The following is a 24388-nucleotide window of genomic DNA, read 5'->3' as shown; positions in this document are numbered from 1 at the left end:
GCAGCAGAGAGCTCCTTTTAAGAATCCTTCAAAGCTTGATCAGTAAAAATTCCTCTTCAAATGCTTTAAATATAGCATTTATTCACAAGACTGAAAGATGGGATCAACTGATAAAATCCCTAATTCAACTTGTTCATGAAGATTGCTACATATAATGAGAAGAAATTACAAAGTGTGTCCATGGACGGTATCTTTCTTTCCACCAGTGTAGCTTAACAAGCTCAACAAGGATATGGTGTAGAAATAGCCATGCCGGCCCGCCTTGCATGATTATAATGTAAATATGGAAGAAGCGCTTCTGGAACAGATGAGCAGTGTTTCTGAAAACAGCTTGACTGCAATAGAACTGAGACAGAGAACTGCATGATATAAATATGGATAATGCTTTTTGCACTTCCCATAGGGCTTCACTGGGTGAAAAGCACGAATTTGCTGTCAACAATGTATGCTAATTATTATGTTTAGGTGGAGCTTGTTTCACAAAACACAAGTCTCTGGAGGGCAATCAGGAAACTGGCAGCTTTCTCTCTGCAAGATGTGAAATTCTATTTTTGTTACCTCGTGCCTTAAACAGACATTGTATCCCTGCAGCCATGTCCATTATCATATCATTATACTGTTTATAGTTTGTAAAGTTTTCATGTATTTTGGCTTCTCAAGGTCAAATAACCTCTGAAGGCTTATAAAAATGCATTTTATGTTTATTTCCAGTGAGAAATAGGATAGCCCAAGGGCTGCCATCGTGAATCTAAATCATTTCAGACCAGACTGACTGAAATAACTCAGACTGGAAACAAGTTTTGTTGACTTACCACCAGCTTGTTATTGTGGCCGGCCATGATGCTCAATGAGTAGAATACAAAACTTGTGTCTGAGCTCTGTAAAATTTCATGGCTGAAATGTTGCACGCTCATTACCTTTCTGAAACTCATACACAGCTTAGAGAAAGGAGACAAAGACATGGAGTGCTGCCAGTGAAACAATTGCCTTAACATGTCTATGCTTGCGAGCAATGTTAAGAACAAACAATAGACTTCTTTAATGAAACCAAGTGTGTGAGACAGAGATTCGTACGTACGTTTTTTTTTTTTTTTTACATCTTCAAAGACTCTTATTCTAAACAGTATTACCTTACACATGACATCTTAACATTCATCTGGGCCACTTACCAGTTCCAGAGCCCTGTCTGTCTGTCTGCTGTGTAAGCCAATTATAGGTGGGATATTTGCTGCAAATAAATAGCGAGTAGATGGTGAGTTTTGATAAAAGATAATAGAAGCACCATCAGCAGAACTGTTATTGGTCCCAGTGCACAAGCTTGTGTATTAAAGGTTTTTCGCTGCATATGATGATATCATTTGATATCAATCCAACTTCCCATTCACTTCACTTTCCATTAAGTTTATCGCTTTGACACTGTAAATATCCCACACAAGAGATTTCCTTATACCGTTTTGTATAGTATTCAACTCCAATAACGCTATGTCAAAGTAATGATCTAATATGTCGATCCTTGATTTTTTTTGTTACAGAGTCAACAGTGTTTATACCCTCAGCTGTGTACAACATAGAGGAGGACATTGGTGAGCTGCTTATTCCTGTACGCAGGAGTGGAGATGTCAGTCAGGAGCTCATGGTCATATGCTTCACCCAGCAAGGTAACGCAATAACTACGTGGAGGGGGAAAATCTGTTCAATTCTTTAGTTTCTTGAGTTACTCAGTGCTTCCTTCCACCTCAGCTGGTTCCCAATAATGATTACTCAGATTGATCACCTCTCTTTAGACTGAGGCTCAGTTTCTGTAACGGGCATCTGTAAAGAAGATCATGAAGTTTACCATATTGATAATAAATATGGAAAACTAATCACTATTGCACTTGATGCAATGTGACTTAAAACAAAAACAAAAAAGAGAAACAATTATTGTTCATTTTCACCGTTATAAAAAAAACACATTTAACATGGAAAATCAAAAGACATCAAACATCCATGTTGCATCAAAAAATGTGTGTAAATGGGAAGATGCAACTGTGAGTAAATGCTCCTCTCCTCTGTTAAAGTTGACTTGTTCATAAATTGAGAACTAGCTCATATTAATTGCTTGTGAGAATAAGGATTATGAGGATTATGAGGATAAAGGAAATCATTGCTACGTATTGATTTTTCAAGCGAAGAAAAACATACTGTACTATGGGACTGTTTGAATAATTGACTTTGCTTTCTGTAATTGTGTTTTCTGCCCACTCAGTTTCAGCCACAGGCACCATCCCCACCACGGTGCTGTCCTACTCTGATTACATCTCCAGGCCTGAGGATCATCACAGCATCCTGCGATTTGACAAGGGGGAGATAGAGAAACCCTGTCGGGTTGTGATCATTGATGACTCCCTGTATGAAGATGAGGAAAGCTTCAACGTAACCCTCAGCATGCCCATGGGGGGCCGCCTCGGCTCTGAGTTCCCCACCGCCAGAATCGTGATCATTCCTGATATGGATGACGGTAAGATGACAGTACACTTATCATGTGTGCAATGGAATGCAATCCAGCACTAAGTAGTCGGCACATGTTAAGAAATTCTAGGGCTTTGAAACACTTTGTGACATAAGAAGGCTTTTTTTTTTTTTTCCTATTTTCTTTTAATTTGAAAGGTTTTCCCATTCTGATTAAAGCCTCAAGAAAAGGAATCATGAATTTATTTCTTGGCCAGAAGGGCTTTTATCTGCCAATGTCTCGGCAAAAAGGCGTTTGAGTTTGCGATCTTCCTTCCTGGAGGCAAAGCCTTTATCTCATATCTGCAGGCTCAGACTGGAGGGCCGATAGTCTTCCGTATCTTCCTGACGCCTCTTTGTTCCCCAACACCTGACGGCCTACCCTCAGTTCTCTATCGCGCCGGCGATCTCCACAAGCACTGCTATGAAGTCAAGACTCTGTGATCGCAGGCAGGCAACACTGGATAATTGCGAAATGTCTTTTTTTTTTTTCTTTGAATCGAAAACCTTTAGAAGCTAGATTATTGAAGTGATGATGCAACATTCAATCCATCATTCCGTTATCTTACTATCTGATTTAAGCAGTCAAAAAAATCATGGCCATTGGGAAACAAGTACTTTTTGCATGTCACTAATCTGTTTAAAGCCTGTCTAACAGATTATTTCCCCTCCTATTCCAATGGGACCCGAGGCAGATGCACTTCAAGTGTATTTGCTTGACCTGTTTCAGGACGGAGGAAGTCAGGTGCTTGGAAAGTTTTCATACCGTAGCAGCAGATGTAACCTGAGAGTGAACGCAGGGCCTTTTAACCTCCACTGCTCATGGGTATTGACTCCAGACTGCCAAAACAGCTGCTGAGACACACAAATTTTTAATAGGATGTACAACAGTCAGCCCTTACAGCATTCGGCTTGCTTCTCAAACAAGTACTGCTCCACTGCAGCCATAAAATGACATTGCCATGGTCTTTATAGATGCTGAGACTCCAGAAGTGCAAGTCATGCGTGTCTTTCCGGCTGCCCGACAGCTCATTGATTGGAGACATTATTGATTAATCTCTTTCTATCACTGTCTGACTCAGTCACATACTGTTGCCTGTCATTTACGTTTAGTTTTGAGGGTTGGGGGGATGTTTGAGAAGCCGCTAGAATGACAATGAGGCGTATAGATATTAGGAGGTATTTCAGAGGATAAGATAAGCCAACCTGAAGTTTGCTTCGGAAGTGGTCTCAGAAGAACAAAGGCGAAGGATTAATGGTTAAAGAAACTACCCTTCTCGTGGGGCACAGTTTCCTGTTACTGATAAATAGCATGTTCATGTTCCTGCGTTACTGCATTTTCATAGTGTTGTGTAAGGCAAATTCTGTTTTATGATTGCCCTTGCTTTGTTGAGAGTCAGCCAGCGTATCTTGTGTGTTTACCTCAGCTGTTATAAACAATCACTTGCCTGAGTAATCCATTTTTTGTGGCGCAAAAAGTCAATTCATAACAAACCATACGAAAAAATCTTTTCGCTATACACATTTAAGACTTCCTCGCGAGCCTTTGCCTACATTAGAGGTCCTCAGTGTATTATCACACAGCAACAGGAGAAAAGAAGGCTCAGTGCATCATAGGATTAACTCGACCCAGACTGACAACCAGCATTAACAGTCTGTACTCAGGTTTATTCCAGCTTTATCTGTAATCATGTTTTCTTTGCCTTTGGCTTTCTCTGTGTGGTTGAGTGACAATCAAAATCTTCTTATGCATATCAGTTGTCAGAAAGCTCCTCACTCACAAGGGTATCCCTCCCTGTGCAACATGAGTGTAAGAAATAGAGAATGCATCTCCTGTTTAGAAGCATCCTTTGTGTGCATTTTATACTTTTTTCCAAATTCAGATTGTTGTCAAGACTTTCAGTGTGACATGAGGAGAAACAATGCCTGGAGCTATTGTCCGACAACTTGGCTCCTTATTATAATGACACCAGTTCCTGACATCAGATCTGCTGCCCGTACACACAATATACGCACAAAAGGCACATGTGCACACCGAACATGTGCAAAGTTGGCACAGCAAGACCTCTAAAGTATAATTTTAGGATTAGGGGCTGCATGTGGCTGGCATCCACTGAATAAATGGAACATGAAGAACGGGGAGAAATAAGGTGGTGTCAGCCCTTCATATCTCCCTAAAGGAGGTGATAATAAAATGGCTTGAGCGCTGATGGTGAAATAAATAGTAAATAGCTCTGAGGCAAGCAGAACAAGACCGATCTCCTGTCTGGACCAGAGAAAGAAAGGCAGCAGGAGATTCATTCCCGCTTTCAGTTCAGCTCTTCTGGCAAGGTATTAAATTCAAGTATGTAATGCTAGTTCCTTTTCCTCATGCACTCCAGTATATATGGAACTGAGGCAAATGGGGGCATCACATCCTTCTTCGTCATCCTTCCTGTAGGAATAGCTGTCAAGTGGGTGTTGTACTTGGGGGGGGAAGGAGTCAGCGCCTGGCCAAACACCTGTCCTCGCCTGAGAGGTCTATGCTGGAACTCCCTAGGAGGTCTCTTAGCAGCTATGCTGGGCTAAGAAAGTTCTTAGAAACATGAACTACTGATATTTGCACAAAAAAAGAAAAAAAATGCATTTCAGCAAGATCTCTTCTTTCCATGCCAGCAAACCAGAGGGCTCTGCTGAAATTAGAAGCAGGGCAAAAGTGTACGCACTCCCTGCTCCACGCAAACACGCAACCCTGACCACCAACGAAGGTACAAACACGTGCAAAAAAAATCTCACAAGAGCGATGGAAGGTAGAGATGGTATTGTCTGCCAAGAGTCAGATGTTAATCTGACAGTTTATGGGATTCTATTTTCAGAACGTCTGTCGCTTTTATACCTGAATGAGCAGACGTTCACTGCACTAACAATCACTTTTGAAGACCGGCAGCATGGAGGGGAAGGTATGTTTTCTTTCCAACCAAAACATTAATTTCACTAATTAGCACACCTTCACCCACGGAGAGGTAGTAATCAGATCAGATTTGCTTGGAATGAAAACCACCAGAGTCTTTACATGGCACAGAAATCAAAAGGTCTGGTTTTGAAGAACATGTGGCAACGACTAGCAGAAAGTATAACCAAAATAAAAAAAATAAGAAAGTCACATTGAGTGGTCCCTAAACTTTGCGAACTTTAAATATTCATGTCTATTATTTGTTGTAAATGATTTGACATGTGGGTTAATTTGAGTACATTTAAGGAGGAAAATTCTCAGTCATTACATTTGTGAGTTTATTTTGGTAGCATTCACTGGAATTTTAATTGAGAAAAAGCATTTACATTGCTCTGTTGTTTTGGATATCTCCAAACACAACTTTGAAAACTCATGTGACCAAAAAAAGCAGCGAATGAATAAAGCCAGTCTTCCAAATATGACAAACCCCAGATCCAAAGAGATTCTCCAAACTCAGCTTTCCTGTGAGTTTGTTTGAGTAATTGAAAATGTGTGATGCTTTCTTGTATTGGAATAACCAAGAACAACGCACGCAGAACGTTAGAAGCAGGTAACAGGAACCCAGCAGGTCACTTGTGTACCGGGCCTCCTGCCAAAAACAATTACAGTGGAGAGGACAAAGAGATAGAAAAACAACACAAACAACACAGAAATCTACCTTATAAAACAAACAGAGATGAGGAATTAATTAAAAAGACAAACAAAAGCCCCAAAAATCCAAATAACAAGTGGGGACACAACAGGACTAGCAAACACAATCTAAATGACAGCAGAATGCAAGTTTGAGGGAAATGGTAAACAACAAGAAGAGCTACAAATTGACAAGGTCAGTAAAAACATAAAAGGCTGTGTGGTAATTAGCAGGGAAATGTGTGCGCATGTGCGTTAAAGGTTCTGGTTGTTTTGTATCGCTAGCAGAGAGATCTGAACACACAGCCTAATAACCTTTCGCACACTTTTTTTTTCTGTCTCGCCTCATCACCATCCACACACACAATTTTTCTACAGATCTGTTGTAAAATTAGTACACATATTTTGCCAAGCTTATTGCCAGACTTCACAGTAACTGTTTTATTTTTGTTTGTTTTGTTTTTTTACAGCAGGGACATGAATTATAATGACCTCTTTTTCTGCATAGATGTAAATCTTATGGCAGCTTAACACTGTGAGGACTGTAAAGTTTACAAGGTGTCCAGGCGTTCTACAGTAGCACGAACAGCTGCAATCCATAGAATACCTGCTATTTTCCCAGCGGCAGACCATCTGCACATAAATGGCCACATCCTTACAGTTTCCACTCGGGCTTTTGCCTGCGATAGCTTCAGAGAAACGTGTCCTTTCTTGCAGGGGTAATTGCTGTTTGATATTGACTCCGCATCCGGGAAAATGTTTTGGTGGTTGGGACTGAAAGACACGAGAATGCTTGTACAGCAGGATTTGACTGGTGTATTTATAGTGTTTTTTCACTCGCCTGTAAATTTTGTTCTGGTCCTGAAGGTATGATTATGAGCTGTTTTAAAGATGGGCGGGTCCAGTGCGTGTGCAGTATATCCTGGATGGGGATGAAATGAGGGGGAACTCGCAAACCCTGTCATTATGCCTCACCTGGATTTCCATTCATTCTGATATGAACAGATGTCCACAGCAGAGAGGTGCTGACTTTAATCAACCGTCTTAAGATGCCTGATTTAACAATTCAAGCATTTGTTGCTCTCGTATGCCGCTGCTTTTGTGTGCTTTTTTTTTTCTTCTGGGGACATGTTTCCTTAGCACACAGTGGGCAGAAGAGCATTTGCCAGGGCTCAATTGAATCTCACCATTAGAGAAGCCACTTAGCGCTGTGGGAATGTCATGCAAAGTTCAAGTGAAATCAAGCAGTCAGTGGGAGTGTAACATTCCCCTCAGGGATGTCTGTGTCTTTCCTTACGCCTCTTCTTTTATTTTATGTTCATTCATATGCAACAGTACAGATGTTTCCTTTGTTTGCCATTGTTTTTCCAGCATATAGTACAATAAAGGGAGCAGCATAATGACTACATGTACTATCATTTATGCCTTATGTTTTGTATTTTTAATTTTAAAGAAAGAAACCCTGTGGCTGTTTTCTAAAATCAGCGTTTCCATTGTTCTATCATTTCCAACAACAACAACAACAAACACTAAACACTTGCTTATAATAGTCAACACAAAAATTAGATATTATAATTCTGATAAACTTGTAGTTTTATAAATAGATGAAGATTTGGTGCACCTTACATCATTTTTACATAAGTCTAAATCTGGATCTTCTCCACTTACTTCCTTGTAACCTTAGATGTGCTTTGTGGCGTAGGACGCTGTTGCTGCTGAGGTGATGGAGCCCAGGAGTCAGTGGTTTACCTTTCAGTTAATGGGCCATACCTCTTTGAAGCTCACTGTTTGTCTGCTGCACAAACCTTATCTGATTACTGGACTAGTACAACAGGGCCTGAGTTCCTGCTTGCCAACCTCAGGCTGGTAGATCTGATTACTCCTCCAGTGGGGGACGTAGTGCAGGCAGCCAAAACCATCTTTGTTTGGTTTCTCTGTGGGGAGAAATTCTGGCAGCTGCAAGCCTCTCGATGCAGCACTCATTGTCCTGGCCGTGCTCTCAGGACAGATTAAAGCATAAAAGTTTTCTGTCCTTTCCTTGCACTCAGGAGTAATATTATTTCAGCCACATAGATGGCTTCTCTGAGAACCACAAACCCCAAGGCTTAACTTTAAAAGGCTTTTTACCCCTTTAGAACTTGCCTTTACTTGTGAATATTGAGCTGTTGCTGCCAAAGCAGACTTCATCAAAATAGGCAAAATCTTCTAAGACTCAGATTACTTGGAAGAATAATTATGTAGTGTAAAATAATAAACACTTTTTTTTTCCCCCCCCCGATCAGTAATTTTGCCTGGCAGCGCTGTTGACTGATGGTTAATCTATGTCTCTGTCTGTCTTTTCTACCGCTCTAATGTTTTGCTTTCACTAGATAACATAATCATCATGCACAACAGTATGGATTTGTTTTTGTACAGCGCATTTATCGCTCAATTCCACCTTCTCCATTTTGCCTCACACTGTGTGATGAGAAGCAGCTAAGCACCGTTTTGTAGCTGCACAGTTGCATTGTCATGGAAACCATAACTCTGCCCATGGCCATCACTATTCATTTAATTTATTCATTATTTGGTCACCGCTGCTTTCAAAAGTACAAGGTTTTTACTTCTCAGCTGTGGTATGTTCCCATTAGTGATAACAATGATATACGGCATTTAATCAGTTACATGAATGTGAGCCTTTTGTAAGGTAAAATTAAAATTGGATTGGTTTCAGCTTTTGGCTCTCCAGGTTCTGAATTGCTGCCATTGAAGGACTCTTTTCAGTTCATGTCCATAAACAGTCCTTTTATGATGGCACTTCTTACAGTGTTATAAGGGAACACACATGCAGAGGTCCAAGCCCTTAAGCAGCCATTTCACAAGCAGTGTGACATGTTCGACATCGCTGCAGAAAAAGAAAAAAAAACGGCTCTGAAAGGGTTAAATAGAGTAACAGTGGGTGAGTTTGGCTGCAGTGGAATCTCAGCTCATAGAAACACTAATTGCAGTGAGGCAGGCCCAGGCTGGCACATCGAGCTTTACATCCCCCAGACCTCCTGTCAGGCCTCCTGTCTGCCTCTCAGACACATCACTATCAAAGTCAGCTCCACCACCACGCTCATCCACAACAAAACCAGAAAATGCAATTTTGCCTTCAGGTTTTTTTTTGTCTTTAATGCGTGTTGCGGCTTTAGAAATACCCTTAAAATATGCCAGGAAGTTAGAGTGCTGTTTAAGGTCGACAATTACAGTGTTGAGTACCTGCTGCTGATGTGGTGGAAATGCTCTGTCAATTCTCCTGTAATCAGAGATAATCTTACAGAGAAAGCTATTAAAGATTCAACTCAGCTATTACAGCAGACATTTAAATATGCCAAAGTTTATTATAGAGTACGTCCTCCTGTGTGCTTTTCCTCATCGAGTTCACTTCTTCCTCTGTTGTTGTTTCCAGATCCCGTTTTCTACTTTGGCAACACAGACTACCACGTGGATGAGAGTGATGGCTACGTGGAGGTGCAGGTTTGGAGGACAGGGACTGATCTCTCCAAAGGAGGAACTGTCACAGCGCGCTCCAGAAAGACAGATCCTGTCTCAGCCGAGGGTACGTGTCCCCGATAGGCGCCTTTCTCTGACAGCTTCAGCTAGCTTGTGCTTAGATAAATGTAAACCACTGAAGACAATAGACTTAAGTCGTCACCCTGTCAGTCGTTGTTTTCCTGAGCTCAACTTCTGCAAGGAGATTTTAAAGCTGGATATGTTGAGTGGATGACCTGTGGAATGTAAACATTGTTTTAGGTTGGGGAGTGGGGAGGGAGCATGGGGTTCTCTGTTGGAACTTTGTCTAATAGGCATTGGATCCACACATTGTTGTGAAGATAATGGCAGTCTGAGTGAGGACAGAGCTTCAGGAATGCATACTGATTGTTTCTGCATGTTTCTAAGCGCTTTGGACCCGAAGACTGGTGGCTGTCTCTTCAAGTCTTCCCTGCAGCGTCTTTATCTCCTGCCTCCAGGCAGTCTTCCCCCCCCCCTCACCCTCGTTGCATATACTGTTAACATCTCTACTCCAGTCTGTGTTATAACTGTAAAAATAACCAGCGTCTAATCATATGCAGCGTGGTAGAAATGCAAGACCACACTTACACACATAACTGGGTCATAAGTACATGAGAAAAGCCTGCAGGCAAAGGGGTGAGTGCTCGATACCCAGACTCTTCAAAGAACGGCAAATGAATAACCTGTTTGCGCTCGGGGAGATGTCCGGTTTCTAGCGGCGCTGCTTTAATCATGCAACAAATTCTAACTGTACATTTCTATCATCCATGAGATAGAAACAGTCATTTTGTCAGCACGGAGGATATATCCTTTCATCTTGCTCGCTAGCCTGACATTCACAAATGAATTATGAAGTAACGTGAGAACCCCTGTCGAAATATGATCAAGTGCTGGTGTCCATTTGTGCTTTAGCCACTTTATCCCATGAGCACTCTATTATTTGAAACATGCCTGATCTGTATTGTGTCTGGAGCAGCTGGTGTGGATTATGTGGGCATCAGCCGGAATCTGGACTTTGCACCAGGGGTCACCATGCAGACGTTTCGTGTGACCATCCTGGATGATTTGGGTCAGCCGGTGCTAGAGGGGCCAGAGAAGTTTGAACTGGTACTCCGGATGCCCATGAATGGGATCCTCGGGGAACCAAGCAAGACCACCATCCTCATCAATGACTCAGTTTCTGACTGTAAGTTTAAGTTTTAGTTGAAATCTAAATTTATTCAGATTACACACAGTGATTTATGGTGTTTATGCTGTATTTCTGATTTTGAGTTATGGATTCAATTATGCTGTTCTAGTGCCAAAGGTGCAGTTCCGCGATGCTGTGTATGTAGGTAATGAGAACTCTGGCCAGATCTCAGCTATTGTGTACCGTAGTGGCGATATCAGCTACAAGTCCACAGTACGCTGTTACAGCAGGCAGGGAACAGCCCAGGTCATGATGGACTTCAATGAGAGGCCCAATACGGATGCTTCCATCATCACCTTCTTACCAGGTTGTGTAGTAAAACATGTCCCTTTACATGATCCCTTTTATTTTAAAAAAAATACTTACAGAAGGACATATGCAGCCACTCAGTAACAGTTTTCTGTTACTCTTTTTCAGGAGAGATTGAGAAACCTTGTTTACTGGTGCTAGTTGATGACACAGAACATGAGGAGGAGGAAGAGCTCCGTCTTGTGTTGGGAAACCCCAAGAGTGAATCTCCATTTGGAGCATCTATTGGACGGCAGAATGAAACACTCATCAAGATAATAGATGATGCAGACAGTAAGAATGTTTTCTTTTTTCTTGTTGTGGATTGTTTTCAAAAGCCACCATGTGCAACATTTTCATATGATTATGACATCTTTCAAATTAAATCAGATCTACCATAATGTCTTTTATGGTATTACCACTGTTGGCAAGCCGTAGCCTCAGTGGCTGTGAAGTTACCAGCATGATTAAAACAATATACCATGTTTTTCTTTCAGAGGCAATTATTAGTTTTGCGGAGACCAAATTCAGTGTGAATGAGCCAAAGGAAAGTGGCCAAGTGTCCGTGGTGAAGATCTCAGTGCTGCGAGTTGGAGACACCTCCAAGGTCTCTGTTGTCCGAGTTCACACCAAAGATGGCTCTGCTACCTCCGGGGAAGACTATCACCCCATATCTGAGGGTAAATAATACTGCCAGGAATATTTGTCAAGCCAGCTACACTCACAAATTTGCTAACAAAATATTTGTCTTTTCTTTCTTGGCAGAAATTGTTTTCAAACAGGGTGACACGGAGCACTCTGTGGAGGTGGAGATTTTATATGACGGTGTGAGAGAGATGAGGGAGGCGTTCACTGTGCATCTGAAGCCAGACGAGAACATGGTGGCTGAGATAAAGGTGAAAGTCAGGCCAAAAATTACTGTATAACTTAACTTTGCACTTTTCAAGTATTTACTAACGACTAACTCGCCCATCGCATGCAGTAATTTGTTCTCCTTTATTATCCTCTTAATTGCTCTTGTTTGCCACTCAGCAGATGAGCAAAGCCATAATTTATATCGAGGAGACCAACAGCATGGCAGATGTCACCTTCCCCTCAGTGCCCAGAGTGGTTTCACTGTTATATTATGATGACTTCGACAGAACCAGGGACTCTGTGCCTGTGGCTGGATACCCTGTCATTTGTGTCACAGTAAGTCCCATCTGAAAGACCAGTACATACCACACCATATATTTTTCAGTAATTTACACACTTAATGATAAGTTGAACAAAGCTTTTAGTGTCACACATCCAGTTTGAAATAATAAAATGAAGTAGTATTTATCACATGTGCACACTTTGCCTTATTCCCAGCTACCCTGAGGGCTCCATCAGTAGTAACAGTATATTTTTTCCTGCTACGGTGGCGTTCAGGTGCACTTCACTCACAAGCATTTTTTTTTCTCCTTTCCAGGCCTGTAACCCCAAATATCCAGACTATGACAAAACAGGCTCTATCTGCGTCAGCGAGAACATCAACAATACCCTCACTCGTTATCGTTGGCTCGTTAGCGCCCCCACTGGCCCCGACGGCGTCACCAGCCCGATGAGGGAAGTTGATTTTGACACCTTCTTCACCTCCTCCAAACTTATAACTTTGGATTCAGTCTACTTCCAGGCTGGCTCCAGGGTCCAGTGTGCTGCAAGGGCTGTGAACTCGAACGGAGACGAAGGTTTAGAACTTTCCAGCCCCATAGTGTCCATCAGCATAGATGAGGGTATGTTCAGTTCATTCTCTAACTTCTAATAGTTACTCTCTTTCATAGAAATTTTTCAATGCAACAAGCAGCTGCTGGCTGTGTTTTGAACTGCCACCACACTAGTTTCTGTCCAAACTCTGACAGAAAACTGAGTTGTCTGTGGAGGATTTTTAGGGGAAGAAAGTGTTTGATGTTTGTTTGTATATGGCATGGTTGCAGGAATGTGCCAGCCTCGTGTTGCAGGCACAGTGGGTGCTGAGCCCTTCTCTGCCAAGCTGAGGTACAGTGGAGCAGACACGGACCACCCCAACCTCATCAAACTAACTGTCACCATGCCTCACATTGATGGTAAGAACAGCAGATTGGATGTTAGAAATAATTTCCATCAGTGAAGATACAACCCCCAGGCAGGTTGTTAGTTTGAAGACCCTCTTGAGCTCAGAAACCCTTAAAATCCTGGTTCCATGTGTCACTAATCAACCAAATTCTTTTAATGAGAAGCTACTTCAGTTAGTTAATGCTTAATTTTTAATCCAACACTATTGCGTTTCCACCTTTCAGCTACTGAGTGTATATCCTCCCACAGGTATGCTGCCTGTCGTGTCCACCCGGCCCCTGTCTAACTTTGAACTGACACTGAGCGCTGACGGTACCCGTGTTGGCCACCATCGCTGCTCCAATTTGTTGGACTACGCTGAGGTCAAGACTCGCTATGGCTTCCTGACTGAAGCCACCAAAAATCCAGAAGTGATCGGCGAGACTGCGCCTTACCAGTACAGCACTTCCCTCAGGGGATCCAGTACGCTACGATTCTACAGAAACCTCAACTTGGAGGCTTGTTTGTGGGATTTCACCTGCTACTATGACATGTCTGAGCTGCTCAGTGACTGTGGAGGCACTATTGGGACTGATGGACAGGTAAGCAGCCCCACCTTTGAGCTTCAGCTCACCTTTGACCCATTTTTCATCTCTAGACATGAGTTGAAATGAGTCAGTTTAATAAGGCCACCACCCCCCTTGAGGAAAGGAATGTGGATTCAGCAGTTGCTAGTCTGCCCAATAGTAAAACATGGCCATTTTCAGTCTTAATTAATCATTTACCATCATATTAAAACCTTGCTTTGTTTTTTTAAAGATCTTAAAGTAAATACTAGCCAGTAAAGTCATCAGTTATTGTCTGGGGACACATGTTAACCTCCATAGCAATGTCTAACTAAACATCCTGCCTCCTTCATTTCCTGGTCAGACCAGTTATTTGTCTTGTCAAATTGGCAAGTAAATAACCAGCAGCCTAATAAAAAATCCCTTTTAGTCTTTTTTTTTTTTGCTATATGCACAATGTGGTCTTTGCAGATATTGTATATTGTGCTAGAAAGAGGGGAGCTTAAGTCATTCTCTGTCCTCCTGGCACACAGGCCTTATAGTCTTCAACATTTTTATTCACCTTGAAAACTTACTTGTGGTTGACTTTCAGTTAATTAAGGTAGAGTGTTGATAAAGAAGGTCTGAAGGAGTGCAGGGGGGGCACATTATAGTGAGAACTTTCTCTACATTCCCTACTGAGGATTATTAATTCAAGCCCTCAAGCACCGGCAAATATATTTTGATTCTGTATCTATTTAAGAGGGTATATTGGTTTTCTATTATAATAGGAGTTTCTCATTTTACATAGCTTCAGGTTTATTTAATAACAAAGGCATCACCCAGGTGATAACAACCTTCCTCAACAAGTGGAACTTTGTTGCCTGTAGCCACATGATGTAAATGTGAATGTTGCACTAATAAACGTGTCTTGACAAGTAAGCAGTCTCCTGCCAGTAATATAAACTTTAGCTCTGCCACTAGTAACACCTTGAGGTGAGGAACTGAAATTGCACACAGTATGCAATAACTGGTAGGGCACGGTGTCTCGTTCTTTACTGACCATATTGATCAGACTATAATTTATTAAACAAAACAGAAGATAAAAATAAAATAATAAATCATTAAATAGATTAGTAGCATCACTCCATTTTGAAGATGAATTGTATGTGTCATCTGTGTTCACGGTTTAACAGAGCACAAGACCTGTAGATTTATAAAGTGATCTGTCACCGGTGCAGTTTTAGGACTTGTCCGACAGAATTTGTAGAAAAAGAAACAGCCTTTGTTTGTAAGTGCCCTCTGACCCAAGCGCTGCTCTAAGTGGACAGGCAGGATGATTGGACACAGCTCTTTGGAGGCTGTGGCCAGTGTCATGACACAAACCAGAGCTTAATGCCCAGCTTAACAGAACCACAGGGATCTATTAAGGCCCAGCAGGTTGTGTCAGAAGGCCATTCTGCAAATCATTTGCCTGAGCTCTCAATGCCCAGAGGCATAGACACGTCTCCACATGAACACAGAGCCAGTGCAGGCAGGTACCTCTCACAGGTCAGAGGAAAGTGCAGATACCAGAGAGCACTCCCTCTGAGGACTTTCACCACTTGGAATCCTCGGACCATTTTAGACAGCTCTTTTAGACAGCTCTTTTAGAGAAGAAAAGTTTGAAGCAAGTGGGTCTCCCCAATAGAAGTATATGTTATGCATTCATGTAGTGCATTTTGTAAGAATTTTCCATTTGCGGTTAACTACAAAGAGACATACGTTGCGATTTGAACATAGTTAATTAGCAGCTGAAATGATAAAAAATGCATGACTTCACCTGTAATAGGTCGAATCCATGTGAATAAATTGAATCTTACTGCCATTGATCATCAAGTGAACTTAATGATGCCTGTGTAAAGGAAGCATTATCGACATGATTCCTATTAAAGTGTGTTTTAAGTTTCTTCATACATGTATTACCAAGTCTGTAATTCTGTGGACCTAACAACCCACTATTTAGAACAGAACTTAGATCAACCATAATGGCAGAATTTTGCTCTTTATTTTCTTTGTGTATTGCATTCAGGTTGTCTTCGCGCCTTTGTCCTGATACCTGGATAACTAGACAAGGTTTATCTGTGACGTTTGAATTAAAATTTGTACTGACACCATCATGTTGGTTTTCACTGCAGGTGCTGAATCTGGTCCAGTCCTATGTGACTCTACGAGTGCCATTACATGTGTCATACGTCTTCCACTCCCCTGTGGGAGCAGGAGGATGGCAGCACTTTGACTTGCAGTCAGAGCTGAGGCTCACATTTGTGTACGACACTGCCATCTTATGGAGAGACGGCATCGGTAGCCCACCGGAGGCTGAGCTACAAGGCAAGATTCTCAGCAGTAGTTTGTAACAGAGAATGCTTAGATGTGTGTCGTGATCACAAAATGAGATTCTATAAATTAATTAACTAGCCAAATTAAAACAATCTGTCACTGTCTTTGCAGGTGCACTTTATCCAACCAGCATGCGTATAAATGGCCTGGGACAGCTCGTAGTCAACTTCCGCACTGAGGCCCGATTTAGAGGCTTGTTTGTTTTTGCACACCCAGGTATAGTATGTAATATAGAAGAGATGTAATCTAAATTTGACATAATTTATGATGTTTTGTTATGGCACGTTATCACAGTTTACATAATAGTTGAAATAAACAGGTTTATTTTATAGAAGGTGTTTAGTGTAGCAGATAATGAGCCCAGTTTATACCTGTGATTTATCATAAGGTGATGGCGTGGGTGTCAATTTGCCAATTAGACCTTTTTAACTTTGTTTTAGAAGTGTTTTACCTTACATCTGAGCAGGGTGATCATTCAGGTGCAGGTACTGTAACTGATGTATTTTTCCATCAGCGTCACCACTCACCTCCATGGTTATGTGTCCGGACCACCCTGGTTTAACCTTTAACCTCAGTCTTGTGAGGAATGAGCCAACCTACAACCAGCCCATCCAACAGTGGACATTCATCTCTGATTTTGCTGTGAGGGACATTTTGTTTTCGAATGACAAATGGAACTGCTTTTGTAGTTGTTGTTTGTTTTAGTTTTTCTTTTTTTTTTTCATTGAATTCTCACTGAATGTAATTTCCTCTCTCAGGTGCGTGACTACTCTGGCATGTACACAGTGAAGCTGGTTCCCTGTACATCCCCTCCCAGCTTGGAGTACACCATCCCTCCTGTTTGCAATCCCAGAGAGCCTCTCACCTTTGACCTGGATATCCGCTTTCAGCAGGTAATTTCAGGTCTAAAAATTTCATTTCCAGGGAGGACACTGGGCCAGCTCAGTGGTGCAGTGCTTAGTACTTTCCCCTCATAGCAAGATGTTACTGGAACTAAACCTACTGGTTGCCTGAGGCCTTTCTGTGTGGAGTTTGCATATTCTCCAGAAACCTGAATAGGTTTTCTGCGGCTGCTCTGGCTCCCTACCACAGTCCAAAGACATGTGTTGAAGTTATACTGTAAATTTGAACTTGCTTGAGAGCATGAATGTTTTCTGTCTTAGCCTGGTGATGGGCAGGCCACTATAGAGTCCAGACCCCGATGACCCTCTACAGGTTAAAATGGTTATAGCTCATAGATGGATGGATGGAATCAGGACACTTGTCAGTTTTATCCATTTGTCACATCCATCCATCCATAATCTATACACCGCTTAATCCTCACTAGGGTCGTGGAGAGGCTGGAGTCTATCCCAGCTGACTCAGGGTGAAGGCAGGGGACACCTGGACAGGTCACCAGTCTATCACAGGGCTACACTTAGAGACAGACAACCAAGCACACTCACATTCACACCTACGGGCAATTTAGAATCACCAATTAACCTCAACATGTTTTTGGACTGTGTGGGAGGAAGCCGGAGAACCTGGAGAGAACCCACGCTGCACGGGGAGAACATGCAAACTCCACACAGAAAGATCCCCGATGTCCTTACGCAAACCAGCGACCTTTTTGCTGTGAGGCAACCGCACCACCTTGCAGCCCCCATTTGTTACAGGATGACATACATTTGTGTTTTGCTCTTTTCAAGTTGTTCTCTGGCACAATCTGAGCAAGTATGACACAGACAGTTCCTGAGATTTCAAACCGCCTGGCAGAGCCTGACATTCACAACATCTGAATAGAATTTTACATTATGAACAAGAAAAAAAAACATTTTTTGCTAATGCATGAGGCAGCTGGGGAAGCTGAGTTGAGAAAATTGCAGTTTTAGGCTAATGTGGGAGCGATGCAGTGAGCACAGAGCAGGTGGAATGAATAAATAAAGAGTGCTGTTAGGGTGTGACAGACAGAAGTCGTGAATGACTTTAACCAAAAGAGCTTTGGAACTATAACAGAGTCTGTATCTAGCCAAACCACTACAACCATTTAGTACATCTACTGTTTTCACGTTTGTCCCTATTATGCACATCTGTTTAAAACCCTTCAAGTATTCATAAAACTACAACTCTTCTCACTTGCTGTGGTAGAAACAAATCTCTAGTCAGTGTTTTCCATTTAGTCCCTATAGCCATACCTACAGTGTGTCAAGCTCCTGGTGCTGATACCAACATCAAATCAAACCACAATACAAAACACCATCTTGGGTAATAGCAGCGCTATTCATGAATCAAAGTAATGACAATAGAGACGTCTCGAAGTTTCATATTTTATCTAACCAACACATTCAACCATGAAATAAAGAAGAAACTAATGTGTTGGTATATTCAGAATATGGATATTTGGAGTTTTGAAACCATTTTCAGATACACGTACGCATACAATGCATTAGAAGACCAAAAAGTCTCTCTATATTGTCAAATTGGCTGTACTTTGTCTCTAAATGTGCTTGTTGTATTCTGTCTTTTGTGTGTTTCTAGGTTAGCGACCCAGTGGCTGCTGAGTTCAGTCTCAACACGCAGATGATTTTACTCTCTAAACGGACACTCTGGCTCTCGGATGGCTCCATGGGCTTTGGACAGGAGAGTGACACCGCCTTCTCACAGGGTAAGGCAGCAGCATAAAATGCATCTACCCTTGAAATTGAAAATAAAAACAAGTAAAAAACAAAAGAAAACAAGTCTCTAAAATTTATTGAAATAGAACAGAAGGCTGTGGTTGTTTTTCTTTGCTCTGCTTCTCTCAATTCCACAGATCAAAAAGAAATCCCTGTGTGATGAATATTTCTGTTGATTTAGCAGAACTGTTCCCCATTATTTTCTGACTCAACAAGATGAAATAAAAGGAAAATGAGGCATCCGTGGAGTGCCATTTTGACTACTTTCATATCTTTTCCATAAACAAGCTAATTATGAGAGAGCCTCAAATTTATTTCCCTCAACAAGGTCTTGAAAGACTTTGGAAAGTCCTTGAAGCTGCTGTCTGATTGTAGAAAGCTGTTGTTGCCAAGACTGAGAGAGCGGTTTTAGCCGGGGCTTTAGTGTTCTCCTCAGTACTGTAGCTGCGCAACAATATCACCATTTCAGAAAACTGTATCAGTCAACATCATAAAACCTTTTTAACTTTCAATTAAACCATCAAACTTATGCATCTGATGATGAAAACTGTGTTTCTCTTTCCTCAGGGGATACGGTTTACGGCAGAGTGATGGTGGATCCGGTGCAGAACTTGGGCAGCTCCTTTATCTGTAACATAGAGAAGGTGTTCCTGTGTACCGGAGCTGATGGATACGTCCCTAAATACAACCCCAGCAACTTTGAGTTTGGCTGTTTGGCGGATGCTCCTTCACTCCTCTACAGATTCAAGATTATTGTACGTAACAAAATGAAGCTTCTTTTTGGGTCTAACGTCCTTTGTGTCTATCCAAATCTCAATATTTTTTTTCCTGTGTGATTTTGCCACTCCAGGATAAGGCCCAGCCAGAAACCCAGGCCCGGTCTTTTGGTAATGTAGCTTTCAATGCCTTCTTGGCGGTGGATGACCCTGGTGCTTTAGCTCTGGTGAGACAACCGGGGGCAGATGGTTTCAGAATGGATTCCACAGCTCTCTTCCAGGTCAGTGTGAAGGTCCAATGCAGCAAACGGAATATTGAATATTTCATGCTCTCGTATTTCACAATCTAATGTCCTTGTGAGAGGTTATGTTGTGCTGGAGTTTTTATTTGGACACTTAACTCAACCTTGTAACTTTCACAGAAGTTGTGTGAACAGCCTCTTGGTGTGAAAAGAAAAAAAAGAAGCATGAACATCTATTGTGCTGGATAAAAAGTCACACAAAGAGATGATAAACTTTGTTTTTTCCACCTGTTTTTTATTTTCCCCTTAAGCTGAGAGGGAAAAAAAAGATTTACCAACCAGACACTTTATGTAGTCTGGCCTTCATATGGCCTTTCATAACAGAATCACAAGTATAAGTCACATTCTTCACTTTTTATTGAACCCTGATTTCTTCGTCTTGTCAGTGCGACTGTGTTTCTTCACAGTATTGCCTGGTTTAGAGACTGAAAGAGTATTTCTCTGCTTCTCTAATCAATTGTACAGAAACTGGACACACTATGTTACCACAAGAAACAGCAGAATGAGTCCATGAGGGGGCATTACGATGACAGTAGCAGTTTTTTTGACAGCATGAGAAGTGATTTATGGTGAATTTTAGTTTTTTAATAATGAACTAACAACGATTACATTGTTCTACAGAAAGCTGTGCCATTAAAATGACCTTCGGGTAGATATTTAGTCAAATAACATCTTGCTTTTACCAGGTGGCTGCAGGGAGAGAGTGGTACATACACACCATCTACACCGTGCGTTCTCGGGACAACGCCAACCGTGGCATCGGCAAGAGAAGCCTGGAATACCACGCGATGACCCAACACACCAATCTCCTTCCAAAGAGTCAACATCGCGCCAGGAGGTCAGCCAACGAGGTGCCAGATGTAATCGAGGAGATCGGCGTGAACAACAACCGCGGCACCAACATCCTGCACATCGCGCTGGACCGTAGCACCCAGCGGAGGACGAGCCCGGGGAGGGAGATCTTCACCAAAGGAAACGTCCCCCGCGAGCTCAACCAGAGAGACAGCGACGACAGCCTCGTGTTGCTCATCGGCGTCTTTGTCGGATTGCTCCTCACGGTGCTCCTCATCATCGTGGTGGTGCTGCTGGTGCGGTCCAAGAAAGAAAAGAAAGAAGTACCGAGGAACTCCAGCAGCGCAGAGCCCATGATGACACGAGGCCTGAGCAACAGTGACAGTTCAGAGGTCTAACAAACAAGACTGATCATGGAGAGATTTAGTTGATATTTTTATTTTGCAAGTGCCTCACATTTAGATAAAAAAAAATTTGAAGATTGTGTGTGAAGCATCACAAACTATAAGAGCTTTGATTCTATTCAGAAATCTTACTTGAAATACTGCATCACTCCCGCAGCCAGGGAGTGGTCCGGACATTAACTAGGAGATGGACAGTGTTAGTAGCTGTTTCAAGGCACTTGTCGAGTTGTCACCTCTCACTTATTGATTGGCTTTTGATGCCACTTGATCCAAAAAAAAAAGAAAAAAAGAAGATGCTATTTTGTTTCCAAAGGTGCTACAGAAGATGCCTCTTAACTTGAATTGGCATTTGGTGTTTTGCTGAGTTGGTCAAAAGAAGCAGGATATTTTGCATACTGTTGTAATTGTTAATAACAATCTTTGTATGTTTGATTTGCTGCACCAAGACACTGTCCACTGTTTGCTTACACTGGAAAAAAAACAAATCTGTCCGTTCGTAGAGAGAATGATTCGTCCCTAGATTCAGTGTGTGCCTAAGAAGTCACGGGATTTTGAGGTTTTATGATGTAAAATGTTTGTCCTGTGTGATGTTGTGCTCATTTTTTTTGCATGCATTTATTTTTTTGTATTTTAAAGTTCAAGAAAAAAAAAGAAGCCTAAATGCCGATTTAAAATTGTGACAAATGTGTCTGATCTACTGTATTTCCAACCACTTGTATTTTACAGTATATCCCATGACAAACAGTATTTATCAGTAGCTAACTGTTATTGTTACATCTTCCCTAATATTTAGTTAGTGAAACACTGTATGACTTTAGGACCTTTTTAATTGACACAAAGCACTAAATCAAACGAGAAACTCTTTGTGTAGAAAGAGTCTCTAGTACTGCAGCGACTTCGAAGACAGCTGGTCTGCAATGTACAGTGTAGTATAGTGATAGTTCCAGATTCATTCTTTCCAAGAGGAGCTGCTTTCGCTCTTGGCACAATTGGTGCGTTTCATTTCTAAGTGTTCACTACTGTAGCTTTGTAGAAGTAGCTGTGACTCTAAATCCCTTTTCCAACAGGGCTATGTGTTGACTGTGCTGTTGAATTATTTTTTTTTTTCTAATAGGTTTATCGGATTCCACTCAAAGGGAATGAAATGTTTTAACCTCAATCACCATCTTTACTGTCAGAAAATTCTCTCCCTGATTCATTAATTTTTAAATGTGTTTATTTATTTGTTTTTAATGCATTTGCTGTTTTGTCACAAATCATGTATCGTTCTTTCTCTTTAGTTTCATTTGAACCGCTTCTTCTCAAAATGTACGCCATTTCCGTCCTTGTGATGTGAATACACTTTCAATATAAACGGTTTATGTGCCATTTTTGCATTGGAACTTTGTACACACAAGAGGAGACATTCTACAAGCTTTCTGTTTATTAGTTTTTGTTTTTCCTCCGACCCCGGCACCGGATTGCCATAAAATCTGAATACCTCTTACTAATGTATAACCTATCATGAACGCTTACTTCATAATCACTACTTTATAAATGCCAGGTCTATTAGCAATTTTAGTTTGAAATTCAAAGCAATTCTATGCAACCTGTGACATGATACCGTCATAAAATGTTTACCCCACGTATCGTTTTTATCCGTGCACAATTTGCTTGCTAATGTAGGTTTGACCCAGTATCCATGTACTGTGGTTCTGTTATTACACTGTAATGCTTTGAGTGCATTTTGAGCTTTTTATGCACATTTATGTATGTATGTATGTACATATATATCACATATAAATATACCATTTGGATGTTTTGGGAATGGTTACTGTTAAAAATGCATACTGTATGTGCTGTAAGTATTTGTAACATAGACCAGAAGCACAACATGGTCTCCAAATAAATAATTTTTCAAGAAAAGTGTATGACATTTTTATGTATTTATCAAACGCAGAATATGTCAAATGCAGGATTGTGAAAGGAGTGATGCAAGACTGTAAGTACTTCTACTTAAGGCTGCTTTCATTGCTCATTCCACGACTAAATTTGTACCTAATTTAAGCCAAGATGTGGACCCAATACGCCTACCTAACTTATTATTTTTTCATCGCTATTATTCAGTGAGAATGTTGAATGTCCTAATTTCCATAAAAACAGATCCACTTCCACAGTGGGTAGTCACATACACACACAACAACTCAGTAAACCATGTGCTTTTATTACCAGTGCATATTCATAGAGAAAACAAAATTGGGTCGGGTAAAATGCTTTAGACACATCTCAAAAAGGTGAGCGTTTGACTCTTTAAAGATGTCTGTGCTCCTGTTTGGCAACAACTCAAACAACAGATCAGGTGCATCAAAAACTGCAGCTTCCTGGTCGACTTAACTGCTGATATCGGAGTCAAATCCAAGTCCTGTAGCTCAGAGAAGCTTCGTACTTTAGAGTGTTAGTGTTTGGGTGATAAGCACAGTGCTGCGGGTGGTTAAGTCGGACCAGGAGCCTGTCTCGGCTGCACCTGGTCCCTCTTCTGCTGTGGCACCGTGTTTTCGTTTGATATTACACAGAATGAACATGAGGGGGAGCAAGAGCAGCACCAGCTCTACTGGTACAGGAGTCCTTCCACTGGAGTCATGGCTTGATGTAGTGCAGGCAGAAACTCAAGATTGAACGGATAAATAGCTTACAACTGTATCATAGTGAATGGATTCTTAAGCGTGGATGTGTTCAATAGCCAATGTCATATAATAAATGGTCATTTACAGGAATATAGTTGTAACTGTTTCTTATGTGAAAGCCACAAATTAACAAACACTGTAAAACAGAATTCAAATCCCATCCCAATCATTTCTATGATCTTAGATCCAGACTACACTTGCACAAATGGACAGTTTTTCTTGCAAAGCTCCTTATATTCCTGTTCCTGTGATACCATGAAATAAAAACAGTTAATATTGTTTCTCTGATCAAATTTGGATGGATTTCCTGAGATATGCGTATTATTTCTGGTCAGGTGGTTTGATGAATAAAACAATCCAATCTTTTAAATGCAAAACAATCCTTCTATGAATCCATATCTCTATTCCAACATTATTTCTGAACAACAAAACTTAAAAAGCTGTATTTTTTTGTTGGCATCTAAACTGAAAACCTATATGGGGTTATAGCTTTGAAAAAGAGCTGCCCATGTGCACAAACACTGATGTACATTCTCCAGATGTTGGTGGATACTGAATTCTGCTTTAAGGGGAAACTTCCCATTAAGGAAAAGGGAGAAAGTGTGAAGTTCCAAAGAAAAGAAAAGAAAAAAAAAAAAGCACATCAATTTAGAAAAATAATTTGTAAATGCTGAGCAAGTATAAAATAAAATAAATTAGCATTTTTCATTGTTTTTTCCCCTTAAAAGAACAGATATTAACAAAAAAATTAATAT

At 41.2% G+C, this 24388-nt stretch overlaps 1 protein-coding gene across 1 annotated transcript in view; it reads left to right on the top strand.

Moving 5' to 3' along the window:
• The window catches only part of LOC103363427 (FRAS1-related extracellular matrix protein 2-like), a 50463-nt gene extending 27583 nt beyond the window's left edge, over positions 1-22880 (top strand). Inside the window, exons 5-24 of the mRNA XM_008290191.1 lie at positions 1533-1658; positions 2249-2500; positions 9543-9692; positions 10623-10832; positions 10945-11142; positions 11253-11417; positions 11621-11803; positions 11889-12019; positions 12159-12314; positions 12577-12880; positions 13082-13210; positions 13449-13780; positions 15901-16093; positions 16214-16318; positions 16617-16744; positions 16861-16995; positions 18620-18746; positions 19324-19511; positions 19607-19753; positions 20461-22880. Coding sequence (XP_008288413.1) covers positions 1533-1658; positions 2249-2500; positions 9543-9692; positions 10623-10832; positions 10945-11142; positions 11253-11417; positions 11621-11803; positions 11889-12019; positions 12159-12314; positions 12577-12880; positions 13082-13210; positions 13449-13780; positions 15901-16093; positions 16214-16318; positions 16617-16744; positions 16861-16995; positions 18620-18746; positions 19324-19511; positions 19607-19753; positions 20461-20964 — 3863 coding nt within the window. The 3' untranslated portion in view covers positions 20965-22880. The remainder of the gene's footprint in view (positions 1-1532; positions 1659-2248; positions 2501-9542; positions 9693-10622; positions 10833-10944; positions 11143-11252; positions 11418-11620; positions 11804-11888; positions 12020-12158; positions 12315-12576; positions 12881-13081; positions 13211-13448; positions 13781-15900; positions 16094-16213; positions 16319-16616; positions 16745-16860; positions 16996-18619; positions 18747-19323; positions 19512-19606; positions 19754-20460) is intronic.
• The last annotated feature ends 1508 nt before the right edge of the window (positions 22881-24388 follow it).

The sequence above is a fragment of the Stegastes partitus genome, unplaced genomic scaffold, assembly GCF_000690725.1.
Source record: "Stegastes partitus isolate 25-593 unplaced genomic scaffold, Stegastes_partitus-1.0.2 Scaffold659, whole genome shotgun sequence".
In the NCBI taxonomy this organism is placed as follows: domain Eukaryota; kingdom Metazoa; phylum Chordata; class Actinopteri; family Pomacentridae; genus Stegastes; species Stegastes partitus.
The sequence above is the reverse complement of the archived record's forward strand: the minus strand, read 5'-3'. Positions and strand labels throughout refer to the sequence as shown.